This window comes from Hylaeus volcanicus, chromosome 5 (assembly GCF_026283585.1).
Source record: "Hylaeus volcanicus isolate JK05 chromosome 5, UHH_iyHylVolc1.0_haploid, whole genome shotgun sequence".
NCBI lineage: Eukaryota > Metazoa > Arthropoda > Insecta > Hymenoptera > Colletidae > Hylaeus > Hylaeus volcanicus.
This window is the reverse complement of record NC_071980.1, coordinates 23,350,912-23,368,121: the sequence shown is the minus strand read 5'-3', so window position 1 is coordinate 23,368,121 and position 17,210 is coordinate 23,350,912. Positions and strand designations below refer to the sequence as shown.

General features: G+C 39.0%; 1 protein-coding gene across 1 annotated transcript; it reads right to left on the bottom strand.

The window, feature by feature from the left end:
* Positions 1-214: 214 nt before the first annotated feature.
* Positions 215-16,820, bottom strand: LOC128877514 (trichohyalin-like). The gene is made up of 16 exons (XM_054124879.1): positions 16,610-16,820; positions 15,908-16,149; positions 15,584-15,667; positions 15,383-15,499; positions 15,110-15,250; positions 14,897-15,020; positions 12,413-12,605; positions 11,813-12,056; positions 11,516-11,674; positions 10,998-11,324; positions 10,381-10,771; positions 9,937-10,162; positions 9,533-9,767; positions 9,142-9,364; positions 8,362-8,701; positions 215-8,272 (listed from the first exon to the last, which is right to left on the bottom strand). The coding sequence occupies exons 1-16, from the start codon at positions 16,818-16,820 to the stop codon at positions 1,240-1,242; spliced, it is 10,290 nt and encodes a 3,429-aa protein (XP_053980854.1). The 3' UTR covers positions 215-1,239.
* Between the last annotated feature and the right edge of the window lie 390 nt (positions 16,821-17,210).

Sequence of the window (17,210 nt, the reverse complement as noted above, 5' to 3'; positions counted from 1 at the left end):
CTTACAACATACTGTCTGCGATTTCTCGGTTCCCTGTTAAGTTTGAAAAGTGTTCCGATAGTTTCATCTAGATACAACTTTCGACTACCATGTAAACAAGAAATCCAGATGTATAAATGTCTTTAGTGAATCTTAAAAATTGAGTTATTAAATGATTTGTTTAAAATATTTTTTTATCTTTCAACCAGTTTACAGGTGATATTTGAGTCGGTTCTATGGTAGAGTAACGGCACCAATTTATAAATTACATTGGATTTATTACAAGAAGACTATAACACAACTAAATATTTACTATTATCTCTGTATATATAATAGATACAAATGTTATTAGGAAATAGTATGATAAATATAAAGTACAAATGCAAATTTATAAATAAAACTGAAAATGGTAAATACAAAATTAGGTACAAAGTACAGAGTATTACAAATGTAACGTACAAATTTGTGTATAACAATAAGTGGTAATAATAAACTATAAAATATAATTTTTATTATACCTAAAGACTTATATGAAGGAAGCTTTATCTGGGATGAAATACACGAACGAAGGAACCGTCTTAAATTTTATACATATGTATTTACAAGATAATTATAAATGTCGTAACATTAGGAAACAGTCATAATGAAAACTTGGTCGCTGTATCGTATCGATGAATAATGATTCTTCTTTCGAACGGCGGAAATGGTAACATTATTTAAAGTCATAAATGATACAAACAGTATTTACTTATACGAGAGTTTGTACAGACTTCTTAGTATTGTTTAACGGAAAAAGAAAATTAATTTGGTAACTAATCCACTATTGTATAAAAGTACTTAAAAATGAATTCAGATTCATGCAGAAATAAATGTGTAGTAGCTCGTCACAATTGTACACTATTTTAAGTTTTCAACACATTCCAGGATTAATTTAGGCATTAGAAAAGTAGTATAATGATCTAAACCCGTTCTATCAAAATTAATATATTTTTACTCTATTATAAAATAACTTTAAATAGCAAACGTTGATTTCATCTATCGTTATTTTCTAATTCTTGCTCTTACTACTCCTAAATACAAAGACATAGTTGTATGTAAAACAGATGTGCATCACCCTCGGTAGTTTTAGTGTCGAAACGTTCCATTATAAACATTCTCCACCAAAATTCGTTCTCAATAATAACCTGTCCTACAAACACGTTCTGTCAACCGGCACAGAAGGATTTCTATCGAAAAACTAACAGAAAAGTTTGTTCGTATTTAAGATGGAGGAGTGGTGCTGTCGGCGCGGAGTTGCGAAGGCGCAGCTTCGCTGTAGGCTATATCGAAGACACTCTTCTTCTCCAAAAGTTGCTGGTGTCTTAACCTGTTACCACCTTGCAGAGGTATCGCTATCCCAGAGTCGAAGTTCTCATCGACGTGGCCGTGTTCAGTCGTTGATTCAACGTTAAAATGTTGCGGCGACAACTGCGGCGACGGATGAGGAGCCGGCGGGGGATGAAGATAGAACGGCGCAGGCATTTTCTCATACTTGTACTCGGAGTGTTGCACCAGATGGTGTTTCGTGTCCGTTGCAGTTAAAGTAGGTGGTGTCGTTGCGTATATCTGTATCTGTGGATCCTCGTGTTTCCCGCCCTCGGCTCTTCTCAGTCTTCTCCCCTGGCGAACGATAGCTTTCAGTTGTTCAGACTCGACGTTCACCAATGGCTTAACTTTCCGTCTAGTTTGCGGAGTCGTATTCGCACTCCCGTGATCCGGGGTCTTCTTATCATCCTTATCAGATTTTTGGCTTCTCATGCTCCTCCTCAGCCACCGAGGAAGCTGACTTTCGTCGTCTACAGCCTTCAGTCCAGCCCTTTTCTTCTCCATTTCTTCGCGGTTCTTCTTGTACCAAGCCATGTACTTCGGCTGCGCTTTGCTCGTGTCGATGTCACCTGTTTTTGGAGGACTCGTTTTCTGATCACCCTTTCTACCTTTTTCAGACTTCGTTCTCGACGTAGACGGAATTCGTTGATGCTCCTCTGCATTCCTTGGTTGTTTAACGTGATTGATATCTGCTTGCTTCGGTCGATCGGTGACGAACCTTCTGCGAGGCTCCTGCTTCGAATGACGTTCTTGATCCTGAAAACGAGCTGCTCTTTCTTCCGACGATTCTTCGGAGGAACTTTTCTTCTTTCTTTGCCAAGGAATCCTCTTCTTGTCTGGTGCTTTCGTCTTTCTTTCACTAGGTTTCGTAACGCCCGTTTTCTCGTGCTTGCGAACTGCCGATTTGTCATCGTCGCGAGGTTGATCGAGTTCTTTCGTGTGAGATTGTAACCTCGTTTTTCGTTTCGCGCTGGGTGTGGACTCCTCGCCGCGTTCTGAACCCGACTTTGGTTTTGACTGTTTTTCTTTTTGCGTGCGTTGGTCAGTGACATTGGACGACGTTCCTTCGTGCATAGATGGCATTTGTATGTTTCGAGGTATTTCATTTTCTTTATCGAATTCTGTATCTTTGTCTTTTACTATAGTTGGGGAGGGTTGTTCAGTACTACTATGTTCAGCTTCTTGAAACGTTTCGTCGTCTTCGTCCTTCATTACCTTGATTGTTAACGACGTGTCGTCTTCGTCATCGAAATTCTGAGTATCGATGTTGTCTATCGTTTCAATATTTCCTTTCTCGGGAGATTGTCGATTACGGTGTCTTGGCGTTTGGTACGGTTTGGTGGTCAACGTCGTCTTCCTGGAAATATCACTCGATGAGTCACTATCGCTCAAATCGTCCACCGATTGTATTATGTTTGTAAAAAGTGGAAGGCTTACGTCTGCATAGTCTTCTTCGACATTTCCATCTCCCTCTTCTTCCTTCGCCATATTTTCCTCCAAAGGCAATTCATCAGTTTTCTCCTTGATTATATCCCGCCTTCCTCCTTCGTCTTGAGAAATCGTACATTCATCTCGTTCTTCTCTCGATTGTTTCTCCGGAAACGACTGAACTGTTTCTTTCTCCCCGAAAGTTTGTTCCTCGACAAATTTCTCTCCTTCTTGTAATTTAGTTTCCTCGCTCTCTGACTTCGACTGCTTTTCAGATTCGGGTATTTTCCTAGAGTCTGTTGGAGTTTCTGATATAATGAAATCTAATGCAAACTTTTCTTTCTCGGACGTCGGTGGAGGAGTTTCAAACATTTCTGTTCCGTGAGAACTGCTGCTCACTTTACTTGATGGTTCGCGCAACTCGTCTTCCTTTCCACCAGTTTCTAATAGTTTCCTATCTACAATAGTACCTCCTTCGCGTGTCGTTTCCTGTAAAACTTCTCCCTTATCGTGCAATGCATGACGATGATCCTGTATTTTTTCAAGTGTTGGATGCATTGATGGCGTCAGTGTGTCACTGGAAGATTCGTCAGATTCTTTAACTATCGATGCTCGTTGTTTTTCTTCTGATATCTCGTCTTTTCTGCTTTCACGTTCTTTTTCCACTGGTTCAGTAACATCAATCTTTGAATCATCTTGAGCTATTTCCATCGTTGTGATGGTCGTTTGTTTGTCTGGAGACGTTTTAGAGTTGTCTTTTGTTGCTTCTTTCTCTGCACTTTCGACGCTTATTGTGTCTTCCACGTGTTTTAACGATTTATCCATTTTTGGAGTAGAGGGTGCGTTACCATTTGAAATTTCTAATTGATCTTTAGTTTTATCATCTGTTGGTAATGCAGACGCTTCTTCTGGATCAATTTTATTGTCAGCCGAATGCAATGGAGCGTGGTCGGTTTTAGCTCCTGTCTCGGTGCCTTCGCTTATTGATCCTTTCTCGCTTGTTGATTTGTCGGTTAGTAAATGAAAGACTTTGGACATCTCTGAAGAAATACCTTGTTTACCATCTTGGTCATCGGGTTCTTGTTTCACCAGAGGTGATTCTGTTTTAATATCGTCATCGATAGAGGTAGAAGCTTCTGGAGAAAAGTCGTCTTTCGCAATAAATTGTTTATCGGGAAGATGTGCTTCTGAAGATTCAATTTTGTCTTCAGTTACGTTATCCTTGCTAATATCATGCGTTTCTGAAATCATATCTTGTTCGTAATCACCCCCACTTTCCATTTTTGGGAGATCGTTCTTTTTTTCACTAGGAATACGTAGCTCTTCAGCTATTAAGGTTTCTAAAGTACCGTTCTCTTTTTCACTAATTTCATCATCGACTTTTGGAATTTCTTTAATAGTTTCTGCTTCTTCTTCAGGATGCTTTTCTTCTCTTTTGCCAGGGGATATGTTTTCATGCTCTGTAAGTGAAGTATCGTAATCTATATCTTCTTTTTTAATTGTTCCACTTTCTCCTTCTCGATGTTTACCTCTTTCTTCCTCTGAAAAAACATTTTCTTTCACATCAACTTTATGATCGTCAGTTGTGATCTCTTCTGTAACATTTGTTTCTTCTTGGCCAGAAGTTTTTACTGTGTCCAGAACATTTTTCTCCTTTTCATTAATTTGGTTATCATTCATTGCAGTATCTACCACAACTTTCTCTTCTGTAATTGGAAGAATACTTTCTTTGTCACCAGCGCGATGCTCATCGGTTTCAATTCTTACGGTTTCTTCTCCTTCATCTGGAATATTTCGTTCGTCTGTTGAAGCATTTACTTTATCGCTAATTTCGCCCTGATCGAATTCAGTTACCGTCGAAGTTTTTTTTTCTCCATCCAAAAAAGCAGTTTCTACTTGAATAATTTGATGCTTGCCAGGTGAAATTTTTGCAGTAGCTCGTCCTTTCTTATTTTCGTCGCCATTTTCATTTTCTGGAATTCGAAAATCATCGATTTTAGGATCACTCTCTAGATCACTTTCTTTCTCTGTATCAGTAGTCTCTCTGTTTGGAAAATCAGCTTCTTTAATCTGATCGTCACCGATACCAATTTTTGCTATGGCTTTTCCTTTGTCGACAGTTCCTAAACTATGATGTTCTTCTTCACTGTCTTTGTTTATAATTTCTGTAGTTTTATCTTTTTCCTTTTCGGCCGTAACGCCTTCATCTTTAGACTCTGGATATTCCACATGTTTCTTTATCGATTCGTCGTGTTCTTTGTGTTCCTCTGATTCATCCGTTTCATCTTTTTCATTTCTCGACAAATCAGTTTCAAAGTGCTTGTCTACAGATTGTTGAGTTTTCTGTATTAAATCAGTTTTATCATAATTTTGCGTTTCTGCCGATTTCTCTACTTCCAACATCCTTTCTTCTGCATCCTTCGTGTCGCTTTTCTCTTCGATATTCTCTTTCGTGTCTGTCATTATTTTAGCATCACCTGGGAGTTCATGTACCTCTGTTTCTTTCACTAACATTTGATCTATTTCGAGTTTTTCTTCTGTTTTAAGCTCTTTAGATGACATACCTTTTTTTTCAGTATCTTGTAACAGTGTCTCCGATTTCTGTTCCAAATTTTCGCGGGCATTGTCAATTACCTCGTTCTCTTCTTTGTGTTCTTTCGCTACGTTCTCAGTTTCATCTACACGACCCTTATCACTTTCTAAAGCTTCATCTTTTCTCTCGATGCTCTCTGACATATCTTCTACAATTGATATTACATCCTTCGTAACATCAAGCATTATTTTACTTTCTCTTCGATCTACTTCATTTTTGTCGCTCAATTTCATAGCACTTCCATCATCAGTTCCTCGTGTGTCTTCTTCTTTGTATCCCTTTAAGTTTTCTAAAGATCCAATTATTACATCACTTTTGTGTTCATCTATTCCTTTTTCGTTATTCAATTTCACATCGCGCGCATTATCAGTTACTTCTTCGTACTCCATTGTTCTCTCTGGACTGGCATTTATTATCGCACTTTTTAGATTATCTTCTCCATTTTCCTCTTTTAATTTCATAATACTTTCACCAACACCCATTCGTCCCTGTTCTTCCTTGCATTTTGTTGATTTCGTTTCAGATGCCATTACTGCTTCCCTCGGTTCTCGATCTTCCTCAGCACTATCTAATTTTTCTCGTCTACCATCAGGAACTACGCAACTCTTAATTAATTGCTGCGCAACATCAAATAAACTTTCAGATTTTCCCACCACTCTCTTCGTACCTACCTGTCCTTCAGTTTCTATAGATTTTGTGTCCTTGAATCCATCTTCCGTCGATTGCTCTCGAACGTCAACGCTAGATTTCTTTTCGCAATCTTCATCCTTCATATTCTTCTCATCTCGCTCTTCTGTATACCTTTGTTCCGTACTTCTCATCTTCGGTTCCACAACGAAGTCATCGCTGAATCTCCCAGCTACCTTCTCCGCAACAGCTTTTCTGCTTCTGTTCGCGGCATTCGAATTAGTTCCTGAAGAATCCGTGCTGCTTATTTTCTCAGGAATCGATGACGCAGCTGTGTCTTTTTTACCTTCCACTTGATTGCTCATCGCACCAGAGCTCGTTTCCTCGGTTGTGTTATCTTTGCGAGATACAGCAGTCAATTTCGGAGCTCGCGGTACCATTCTTCCAGCCTTTTCGTGCTTAGATTCAGTTTTCAAGGCCTCCTTCGAAGAACAGTCCTTCCGTTTCTCGACTTCCTCGTTTCGAAACTCTTGTTTCCTGGACTCTCGACAGTCAACGTGTGCCTGACGTTTCGGTTTCGCCATTGGCTGCTTCTGCTTGATTTCCTGACGAGCTTGTTTCTTCGTCCTATCGAAAGCGTCGTCATACTCCGAGCTACCCGTGCTCATCACGTGAGACTGTTGGTACGTCAGCTTCTGTTTCGTTTTGACAATGGCTGCCTCCTTCTTCTGCTTTCCTTTCTGTTCGCCTTTCGATGCACTCGACGTTAATTCTGTCGTCTGCTTTTGAGAAGCGTCGATCTTTTTCGGAGCTTTCTTTGGATCCGATTCCTTCTTAGGTTCCTTCGGTTCCAACTTCTCCTGACTCGTGCTGTCGCTACCAGTGCTCTCTTGGCACTTCTTGTCGCTCAGTTTGCTGAGCTTCTTAGTGAACAGCGTGAATTCCTTCTCCAGAATTCGAAAACTCGGTTTCATCACTCCCTCCGACTTCTTCTGTGCCTTCACCTTCGCTTCTTTTTTCGGACTCTTCTCGTCTGTCTTCTCGCGGCTATGTTTCTCGTGCTTGATCCTTATTTCCGGCGAAGAAGTAGACTCGGTTCCATTCATTTTCAGATCGTCGCTCGCATCCTCGCAACACTTATCACCGAAATCTTTCTCGCGTTTCTTCTTGCACAGGTCCATGGAGGAGGACGAGCTGTCCTCTTTTTCATTTAATATCTTGTAACTAACAGTTGTTTGCTCGGACTTCTGATGAACCTGCAACGATTCGTCTTCCTCTCCTTTATAGGAGCTTCCGTTCCCGTTCAGGGAGTCTGAAATCTCTCTGAGCACCTCAGGTTCTAGGGAGGCTTTCCTGTCGTCTTTCACCTCCCTCGCCTTTTTTCGGAGAATGTTCAACCGTTTGTCGAAACAGGGACTCCTCTTCTCTTCGATCGGCGACTTCATCCACAGTGTGCGAGACCTCCTCCAGTCCCCATCGCCGTACTTCTTCCGAGACTTCAACTTTTTCCTCTGTCTGGAGTCTTCGTCCGACTCATTGTCGCTTCTGCTTCTCACATGGTGTTCCGTCTGAGTGGCTGCCGTCCTGTCGGTTTGAGTAGCGATCGCTACCTGTCCAGGGAGACTCTGTGTCTCCAGGTAACTGCTGGAATCCAATATTCCGCCCTCCGCGTGTCGATGGTCTCTTTTCAATAATAATCGTGTCAGCAACGCTTTGTGTCTAGCTAGTTCCACGTCATTGTAGGCGTATTGCGGCTTGTTTCCTAGATCTTTGACGACTGGTGGCCTCTCGACCAGCAGAGTTCCAGCTACGATGTCGTCCTGCCTCTCTGGTCTCAAAGTTTCCCCGATTTCTGAGTCCTTCTCCATCTTTGGCGACTGGTAATCGCCGTGATCGATCACGAGCCTCTGCACGTTGGGTCCTATTTCTTCAACGTGCTGCCTGTGACCGAGGTCCAGTCGGTCGGGTACCAGAATAATTTCCGGCGGTTGTTGCTGGAAGATCTCTTTGGAACGTTGATGCGACTCCATGATGCGAGCTGCTTCGATGTCCTGCATCGACAACTCGTGCCTCGATTTTTGGTCCTCTATGAACCTCTGTAGAATTATATCCTTGCCGTCTACGATCAAGGTTGTAGGGTGGTGGTGGTGATGACGGTGGTGATTCGTCGTTGCGTCTTCCACTTGCCCTCTGGTTACCAGCCTTAGGACTTCGGCGTTTCCTTCGCGGTAAAAGTGTTGCTCTCTTACCATCTCTCCGTTTATGTCGGGTTCGACGTATCTCGGTCCGGATCTAAATCAAATTTGAGGTGATTGACATAAGTAAACTCTTGGTATTATTAAAAATGCGTCAGATAACAGCTTACCTACCTTTGCCTGTAACCTTGACGCTGTATCTCCGAATCCCTTTCCATTTCGTGTCGATGCAACGACTCCAATTCGTTCATGTCGTAACCTCTTGGCTTTTGGCCTTCGACATCTTCCATATACATTCTATCGTGTTCGTCCATTCTGCTCTTCCTTGAGTGATAGGATGTAGCATCCCTTAATAACCTTGGAGCTTCGTGGGTTACTTGGATGTCAATTGGCTGACCAGAAATGTAAGCAACATCCCCGGGAAGCGAGCAATTTTTAACATTTCTTTTATTGAATTGCCAGTTTCTTCTCGTTGGATCGGCACTCCATGCTTGCTTTCGTCCCTTCCACGATGCTGAAATTCGACGTTATGAACCCTTAATGATCACGCAATGTTCGTTAAAACTTTTAGTTGATTACGTGGATGTTGCAAGTTTCTAACAGTGTTCAACATAGACTCGAAGGTAAATAATGTTTAACACTAGATGTGCAGAGCATGGTCATTCTGACCCATTCCGAATTTCGCGAGGAAAGTTACAGGGTTACTAACCTTCGTCCATGTAAAGAGACAAGCATATATCCGAACTTAGATCTTTTGTCTAAGTCTCCTAATTAATTCTAGTAAAAGAGACTTCACTCATGAAAGCATTACTTCAGTAATAGAAGTCTGATGAGAAATCTCCGTAAATCTAGTGTTAAAAATAAATGGAAGCAATGAAAAGTAAAAGAACGGCTTTAATGCTCTTTTGAGTCCGATATCAAATTATGAGCTAATCGATTAAAAATGTTTGGTACCATCAACATCTGCTGGTTGTCGATGAAGGTGCCTCTTTGGTCTTCCATCCGCTCGCACGACTAACGTTTCGGAGGAATGCACTCGCCTCTTCCTAGGCGCCATGTAAAACGGACATCCGGGACAGATGCAACAAATAATCAACGCAGCAATGGCCAAAAGCATAAGCAAGCCAAGTATGATCAGAAGCCAAATCAGTAATTTGTTTTCCGCTTTGTACACCGTCTGAAAGGGATTTATAGTTTTTTACATATTCGGTATTAAAATTGTTCTGCAAGTATGGTGCGTGCTTTTGTTTGGTGTCTGTATTCCTAAGTATACATAATTTTTAAAAAGTGTCACAACTCGGGAAACGTGTTATTTTGTTGTTTCATTTTGTATATATTTACGCACAACTTCTTCACTCTGCACGTTGACTATAGTATTGTTAGTGACAGTCGTTTGACCGTCGTTAGTGTGAGGCATTCCATTTACAGGAGCTTTCGTTTCATTGACAGTCATTGTCGTAACTGCGTCCGTGCCACCGATAATACCGACGCCATTAGCAGCTAAAGTCTCCCTGATTTTCTCTACATCTACCAAAGGCGTGCCTGGCTCCGTTTGCTCGACGCGTGCTACAATAATGCTCCTGTAATGGAATGAAATGTTTATGGTTCAAGTCTCATCCCCCTTCAACGTGTTAGGAGGAGTACAAATTAAAAATTATACGAATATTTTATATAGGTAAGACTATTATCGTTTGAAACACCACTTAACGATTATAGTAATTTCCTGTACAATATTAGTGGATCGCTAACCTTTTTCCTCCTGCAGGCAAAGTACTTGTACCCCCGGTATGATTTTGCTGTGTGTAAGGACGAGTTTCTAATACGGTAACTCGACCACCAGTAATAGTTGCTAGAGTTTCAGCAGTTTTTGTCGAATTTGGTTGTTCTCCTGGCACCACAAACATCATTATTCGAGCTTCCATGGCGATGCCACTCATGACGCGAATTTTTGTTTCACTCGAAAGATGGGGTATGCCTTAAAGTATCGAGATTTATTTTGCAAAACGAATCAAACAATTAGAAAAATTGGTTTGATTGGGTAAGATTGGTTTATCCATATAAATAAAAAATAAATGTTCGTATGAAGTATACAACAATTTTCAATATATGTATTAAAATAGTTTAATATTATTTCAGAACGTTTTCGTTATCATTTGTCTTGATTATTTCAAAATTTTACTTGTTTCTATTTACCTAAATCGTATGCCCTGACAGTGAGAGTGTACAATGGGTCTTCATTATTTCGTTTTCGTCGCCTCTGTATCGCTTCATTTATTATCTCTGTAGTTACATTCGACGAAGGTGTTCTACTTCGATTATTCATTAGGGATTTCTCTTCAACTTTTTTTGTAAATACTTGTAACGTATCGTTTGAAATTCTTCCTTGACTTCTAGTGAACTCTTTTCCAGATTTTTTCACGAATTTATTGTAAGAGCTCTGCTTCTTCCGCCGGATCTTCGTTATCGGCGAACGGAGAATTAATTCGCCGCTAGTTCCGTTTAAATAGAATTTGTTTTCGTAATTGCCATGAATTATCTCGTATCTGACTATGTTGTTCGGCGGCTCTGCGTCGGCATCGGTAGCCTGTGAATCGACATTTTAGTCGTTAATTAAAAGTATAGCGATCAACATTCAAAAATAAATATAGGTTAAAATCTTATGTAGATTTATATATCCCTTCGAATACTTTTTAATAACTGAAAGTTGGATACAGAGCAATGAAATTAGTTACTTTATAGTTGCAAAATAGAAATAAAAGACATAGATGATATCTTACAAAGAAAATTACTTCGTAAGGCTGTGAATGTACCTTTATAAAAACTGGTGACGTGAAATTCGTTAAATCAGGATTTAACGTAAATTCGTAAACGTCCTTGTCAAATAGGGGTGGATTATCATTGACGTCCAACAGGTTAACCATCAAAGGGACAACACCTGTGTTACCATTGCCATTCTCATCTCGAGCTTCTATGGTTAGTACGAGCCTTGCAGCCACTTCACGGTCTAAGGTATATCCTATGGCTACAGTTATTAATCCCGTATCAGGATCTATTGTGAATGCTTTGCTTCCTTCACCCGTTATACCGGTATATCGAATGTTTCCGTAAGCTCCCGTATCTATATCGGTCGCGTGTACCTGTTAGAAATGATGATAATAAGCTAGGACTCTTGATCGCTTAAAATTAAAAAACAATGTTGCATTTCTATAACTGTCAATTGGTTTAGAAGGAGACTATTACCAAGTTGTGTGGTTTCATTCGAGCGAACAATTCCGTTTGAAGTATTTGTGTTTCTCTAATCATTCTGAAATTGAAATGCATTTTTTACCTGAACGACACGAGCTCCCGCGGTGACATTTTCGGACAATGTCACTTCGTATGTTTTTTCGTCGAATACTGGTGGGTTATCGTTAACGTCTCTTAAAACTATAATCACTGGCACTGTCGCTGAGAGATTTGTCGCTGGACCGACTTCTTGAGCAACGATCTAGACACGTTGAAATCAAAAATAATTAAATATAACGAATTATAGATCGGTTTGAAAAATGTGTATGCAGTAGCCCATTCTGTTCGAAGTGGACAACAGTACTACAGACATCGCATGATTTTATACTGTCGTGTTTACCTTAAACGATAAAGTTTTGTGTAATTCATAATCAATGAGCGTGTTGTCTCGGACGATAATGACGAAGTCTGCAGTTCGTTCTGCAACCGTTGGGTTTATTTCGAAGGTGCCATTATTATTTTCCAACTTTAACGCAAATACCCCCGCTTTTCCAATATCTTCGTCCTTCACTTTGGTCGAGTATTGCTCGCCAAAGTTGATCACGGTGCCTGGTTCCAAATTCTCATTGACCGTAGCAAGGTAACTGCAACGACAGAATATCATTTCAAATTTATTTAGAAGTAGTAATAATAAAAGTATGAAAATAGTTATTATAGATCTTTTATTACAAATCAATTAATTCACAATTCTGTAAATATTATATTTACACCGTGTAACGTTATAATATCTTTTTCTATTTCTGTCACACAAGGATTTATATTTTTACTTTTATAAATTTCAGTGAAGATATCATTTTTATTTGCACCTTTACTTTGAAGATATTGTGAGAACTTTTATTACAAAAATATCTGGTTCCAAGTGTTTAATCTGGAGAATGTTGAAATCATTCGTTTCGATACAAAATTCATTCGAATAGGAAATTGTGTCTCAGGTACCAACTTATCGCTTTCGAAATAGGGTGGAGTGTTGCCTGGTTCCCCGAGGAGGAAGCCAACGTCGACGATCGTAGCCTGCGCCGGAGGCTCGTCTCTGCTTCTTCGTATCTCTTCAGCAACCACTGTAAGCACCACCGGTGCACCGACGTGTGTAATTTGCGTCAATTCCTCCAAAGGTCTAGCAAGAACGATTTCACCTGGCAATCAAACAGAAACTTCCAGAATTTCTAATCCTTACTTATCAGTTTTTTATTAATCAGAAGAATTTATTTTCTTTTTAATAATATTCCTCTATTTCTGTAATATTATTCTATTAATAATATTCATTTTAATTTTCTTTCATTCTATATTCACTATTCCCCGGTATCAAATTATTTTTATTATGAATAAAACATTTCGGTCAACGCTCTCTCTTCGTGCAGACATACTAACCACGCATGTCCGGTGGTGGAAATTTTGCATAGTACATCACGAAATGAAACTCGACATACAGATTGCTTCTATTAGCGTATCCTTGTTATGTACCCAATGAAATTTTGCATTATATAACATTTACTTCGCTTAATACTCATTTCTTAGCTTCGCTGTAATTCAAATAATTATCGAGCCTTAGAAAATAACGGTGTTTCGAATGAAAAGCCGTTTGTCCTAAATGGCGAATACTAATTTCTCAATAAATGTAAATTCTGTAGGCCGCAATTAAAAAGTTAAAGTTGTCCTTATCGCACTCTTCGCCGTGTTATCGCTCAAAGTTACGGCTGACTGTTAATATTCCTCGACGATAATACGGCCAAATGTAGACGCGTTTATCTCCTTTATTCCTTCTGGCCCTGCTCGTTCCTTTTTACCGTTTCTCCACGGTGGCTACATTTGCACATACACACACCTGCGAGGAGGTCGCATGCTTCACGTCACGAAATGATAAGCATCGCAGCCTGAAAAGCAGATACTGACCCCTAAGGACGATCGATACTCCGCCGTAGACCGTCAAGACCTCACTCTGACCACTTCCATTCTGGCCACTTCTTCGGCTGACTCATTTTCGGTTCCGCGAAAAAAATCGGTATCACCGATCTGAGACGCCGGATAACACGCGGGAGCCGTAATTGCACGCAAACAAGCGCGTAACGGTTGACCCCCTTCGTGGTTCACGGACCCTTACGTAAACTTTTATTTTTCCAAGAACATGAAATCCTGATTTTAGGAAACGCGAAGCGAAAAACGCGGATATTTTATCGGTATCAAATATAACGTCAGCCTTGAAAGAATTTTTTTTTGACCATAGCAAACATTAAATAAAATACAGTAACATCTTGAATGATGTGTGTTAATTGCACGGATGAAGGAAAATAATAAAAGGAAGCAAATATTCATCTGAAGATCACTAAATATGTAATCTTAAACTTTCGTGAATATTTATTTAATCAATGAATATTAAATGGAATGCTCTATGAATATCAAATTTCATTTGATATTATCGTGGATCAATAATACTTTGAATGTTTCTATATTTCAACCGTTTCTGGAATGGTTAATAGATCCAACCATAACGTGGTTCGCATGTAAAAATGGTTTCGGTTACGTCGCGTCAGATTGAAGTGGCAAAGGTAATTATCTTTTATGTATCGATTTGGTACGTGACAAGAAAACGTGAATCATTCCATGGCGTTTCACTGCTAGAAGCGGAGATTAAAGAAGCAGTAAATTAATTTAAAAGGTTAGCGGTCTACTTGATCATTCTTGGAGAACCAGATTGTACATTGACGTGTATAAGTGTGTATGGTTGTGTACCTTCAGCTAATTTATTTACTCACGCCAACGCTGTGAGCTATAATTATTCTGCCTGTAATTCATTGGCACATCCAATGTGGCGATGTGTTTAGGTTTATTATTGTTCCATGAAGAATGTAAACTCGCGTAGATCGTAGATAAATGCAGACTGAACTCTTAACGTTTCGAATGTATGTGTTTAATAGCTATCGATAGAAAAAATTTAGTTAATTAATTAAAGTAATTATCATTATTCATTAATGACAGTATATAATATTCCACGACATTTTTAAACACATTTACTTGGCTCGTAATACTTCTGCCTAAAGTACAACCATACCTTTATCGATGTAGTATTTTTAGAACACATTTTACCGAGCACAATAATCACTATTAATCAAAATATTTCGAAAAATTGTTATCAATTCACCGTGATAAAGAGCATTAGCGACCTTTATTGATTGCAGTATTCCGTGTAACACAAGTTTATGTAGGAACTAATTGCAGCCTTTCGTGTAAAACCATATGCACTAGAAAAGTATAAACTATAAAAAGCAATGCGTGATTAATAAGCATTACTACAATTCTCTGCGGCATAAGCAACAAAACCTCATGAATATTATTTCAATGACTGTTTCAATTCATGACTACTATTAAAATTGATTTAATATAATTCTGAATCATATTAATAAAATAAATATTTAGCATAATTCCTTACCACTTGTCTCCGAAACATTAAAAAATGGGGTAAAAGGATTGCCCTCGGATACGAGGCCGTACACGATTTCTCGTGGAACCCCCTTATCCCCGTCTTCTGCATGAACTCGTAAAACTATATCGCCCTAAGATTAATACATGAACAGTCTGTATCTTAAATAAAATTAACACCTTGGAGGTCGAAACAGGTAATGCTGAGACAAAATACACTTACTGGCTGTACAGAATTATTAATTCTAGTGAGGGGTGGTGCTAACGTAAAAATCGGTGGGACATCTTGAACGTCCTGAACTATCACCACCAGGTTCAAGCCTGCAATATTTCTAGTATCTTTTCCAGGCTCGGTGTACGGATCCTAACAAACGAAGTATTCGATTTGAAGACGTTTTAAATATTATGTGAAACTAAGTTTAATATTAAATTAAATTGAATAGTAAGCTCTTTGTAACGACTATTGTTTAAAAGCAATCGTCTAAATATTTCGTACCGTAGCGTACATGGTGAGCGTGTACACAGATTGTGTCTCGAAATCTAATTCTCCTATCAAAGTAATTACTCCACGTGTCTGAGTGGGCGTTTGTCGCTGCCTTATAGTGAACAGTTCCTTCGGTTGCTGAAACAATGGTATCCAGTTGCTATAACTATTTTCAAATAGATAAATAAAAATCACTTCACATGTAAAACGCACCCAGAGTTCGATGTAAACTGGTTTTCCACTCCACGAATTGGCTCTTACTAGAAGATAATCCAATTCCTTTCCTGGCTTGGTATCCTAAATAAGTAAGCAATCGACCAATTCATCTTACCTAATTAAAAAGGTGAATATTGTAAAGAGTTCCGTTTATTTGAACGATAAATGCAATCTGTCGTATGACAGATTAGTTTCACCACCCCGCACCATATTGTATTTCACCTGGTAGGGGTAGATCCGTTTCTCGCGACGAACGTGATAAAATTGCTGATGATTCGAATGGACGTGCTAATCGATTTAATTTGGCTAATAAATAATTACCTCAGGTACCATTATGAGGGATGGTATGTGCGGGAATATTTTATCGCGCGGAGTCGTGGCGTTTGTAACAGAAATAGTAGCTTGCATCGAGTTCGAATCACCCTTCGTGTCCCTAACCCTCACAGCAAAATCGTGAAGGCGGCCGGCGACTAGTCGTTTCGTTAGAATCACATTAGCCTGACACACTTTGTTGTACAACGTGCACGGCAGATTGTCGATCCTAACAACAGGTGTGATTGTAGCTAAACAAACAAAAATAAAAATACCTGTATTTAATTCAACGTTAAACAAGTAGACACTTCTACAATTAAATTTTAATTTGTTGGCATTGATATTTGCGCAAGTAAGAAAATTTTGTTTTTTGATAATAAAATACGTCTATCAGCATTGTCATGGTGGAAATTTAATTATAATCCTGTGTGCTTTCATTTAAAATTAAAAATGGATATACTCTAATACCATTTAAAATATATTTAAACTAATATCGACTATTCAGAAAACCAATTATTAATAAACTGCGTATTCTATGTATTTATGTGATATACAAATATGAAAAACATGAGCTAAACATATACAGAACGTATACACTTCTGAGAAATTAAATCATATCCTTATTAAATTATTTTACACACATTTAATTTACGTTTTGATATCACTATATTTCACAAATATATAAAATCCTCAGTCTGATTATAAACAAACGATTACCAGTTATTTCAAAAACAAGTGGAAAATCTGCATCCTGATCAGTCGCACGAAGACGAAAAATGACTGAATCTACTTCCGCATCCGAAGGGACCAGAACTAAACCCATGTCAGTGGAAGTATCAAAACGTGGACGAGCCCCCTTCGTCCATGCAAAAACGAATCCGAAATAAATCCATATTTTGCACCATGCTCCTGAAAAGGGCATTCTGGAAAGAGAATATTATTTGCTCCAGTGTTTTATTCCACTCGATTACAATAATAAATTTATCTGCAGACGATGAGGACAAGTAAAGTCCATACGGGAAGAGAAACTAATATTTAATATGTTTACTCGATCGCTGAGAAAATTTAGTAATAATTTATTTCGTAATCGATAATCGTCCAATGTTACCGGTTACGTCGCGTTGATGATAAAATCGATACCTCGTTATACGGGCTCCCCTGTTTCTTTTCTAAATATTACAGGGATAATCGAATGAGTTCAAACCTTCTCAACTGACTTACAACCACTCCACTTATCGAGCCAGTAATTATTTAGGAAAATCGGTAGTCATTCCTCTAGACCGCGTGATAGGGCGTACATCCATCCCTTCTG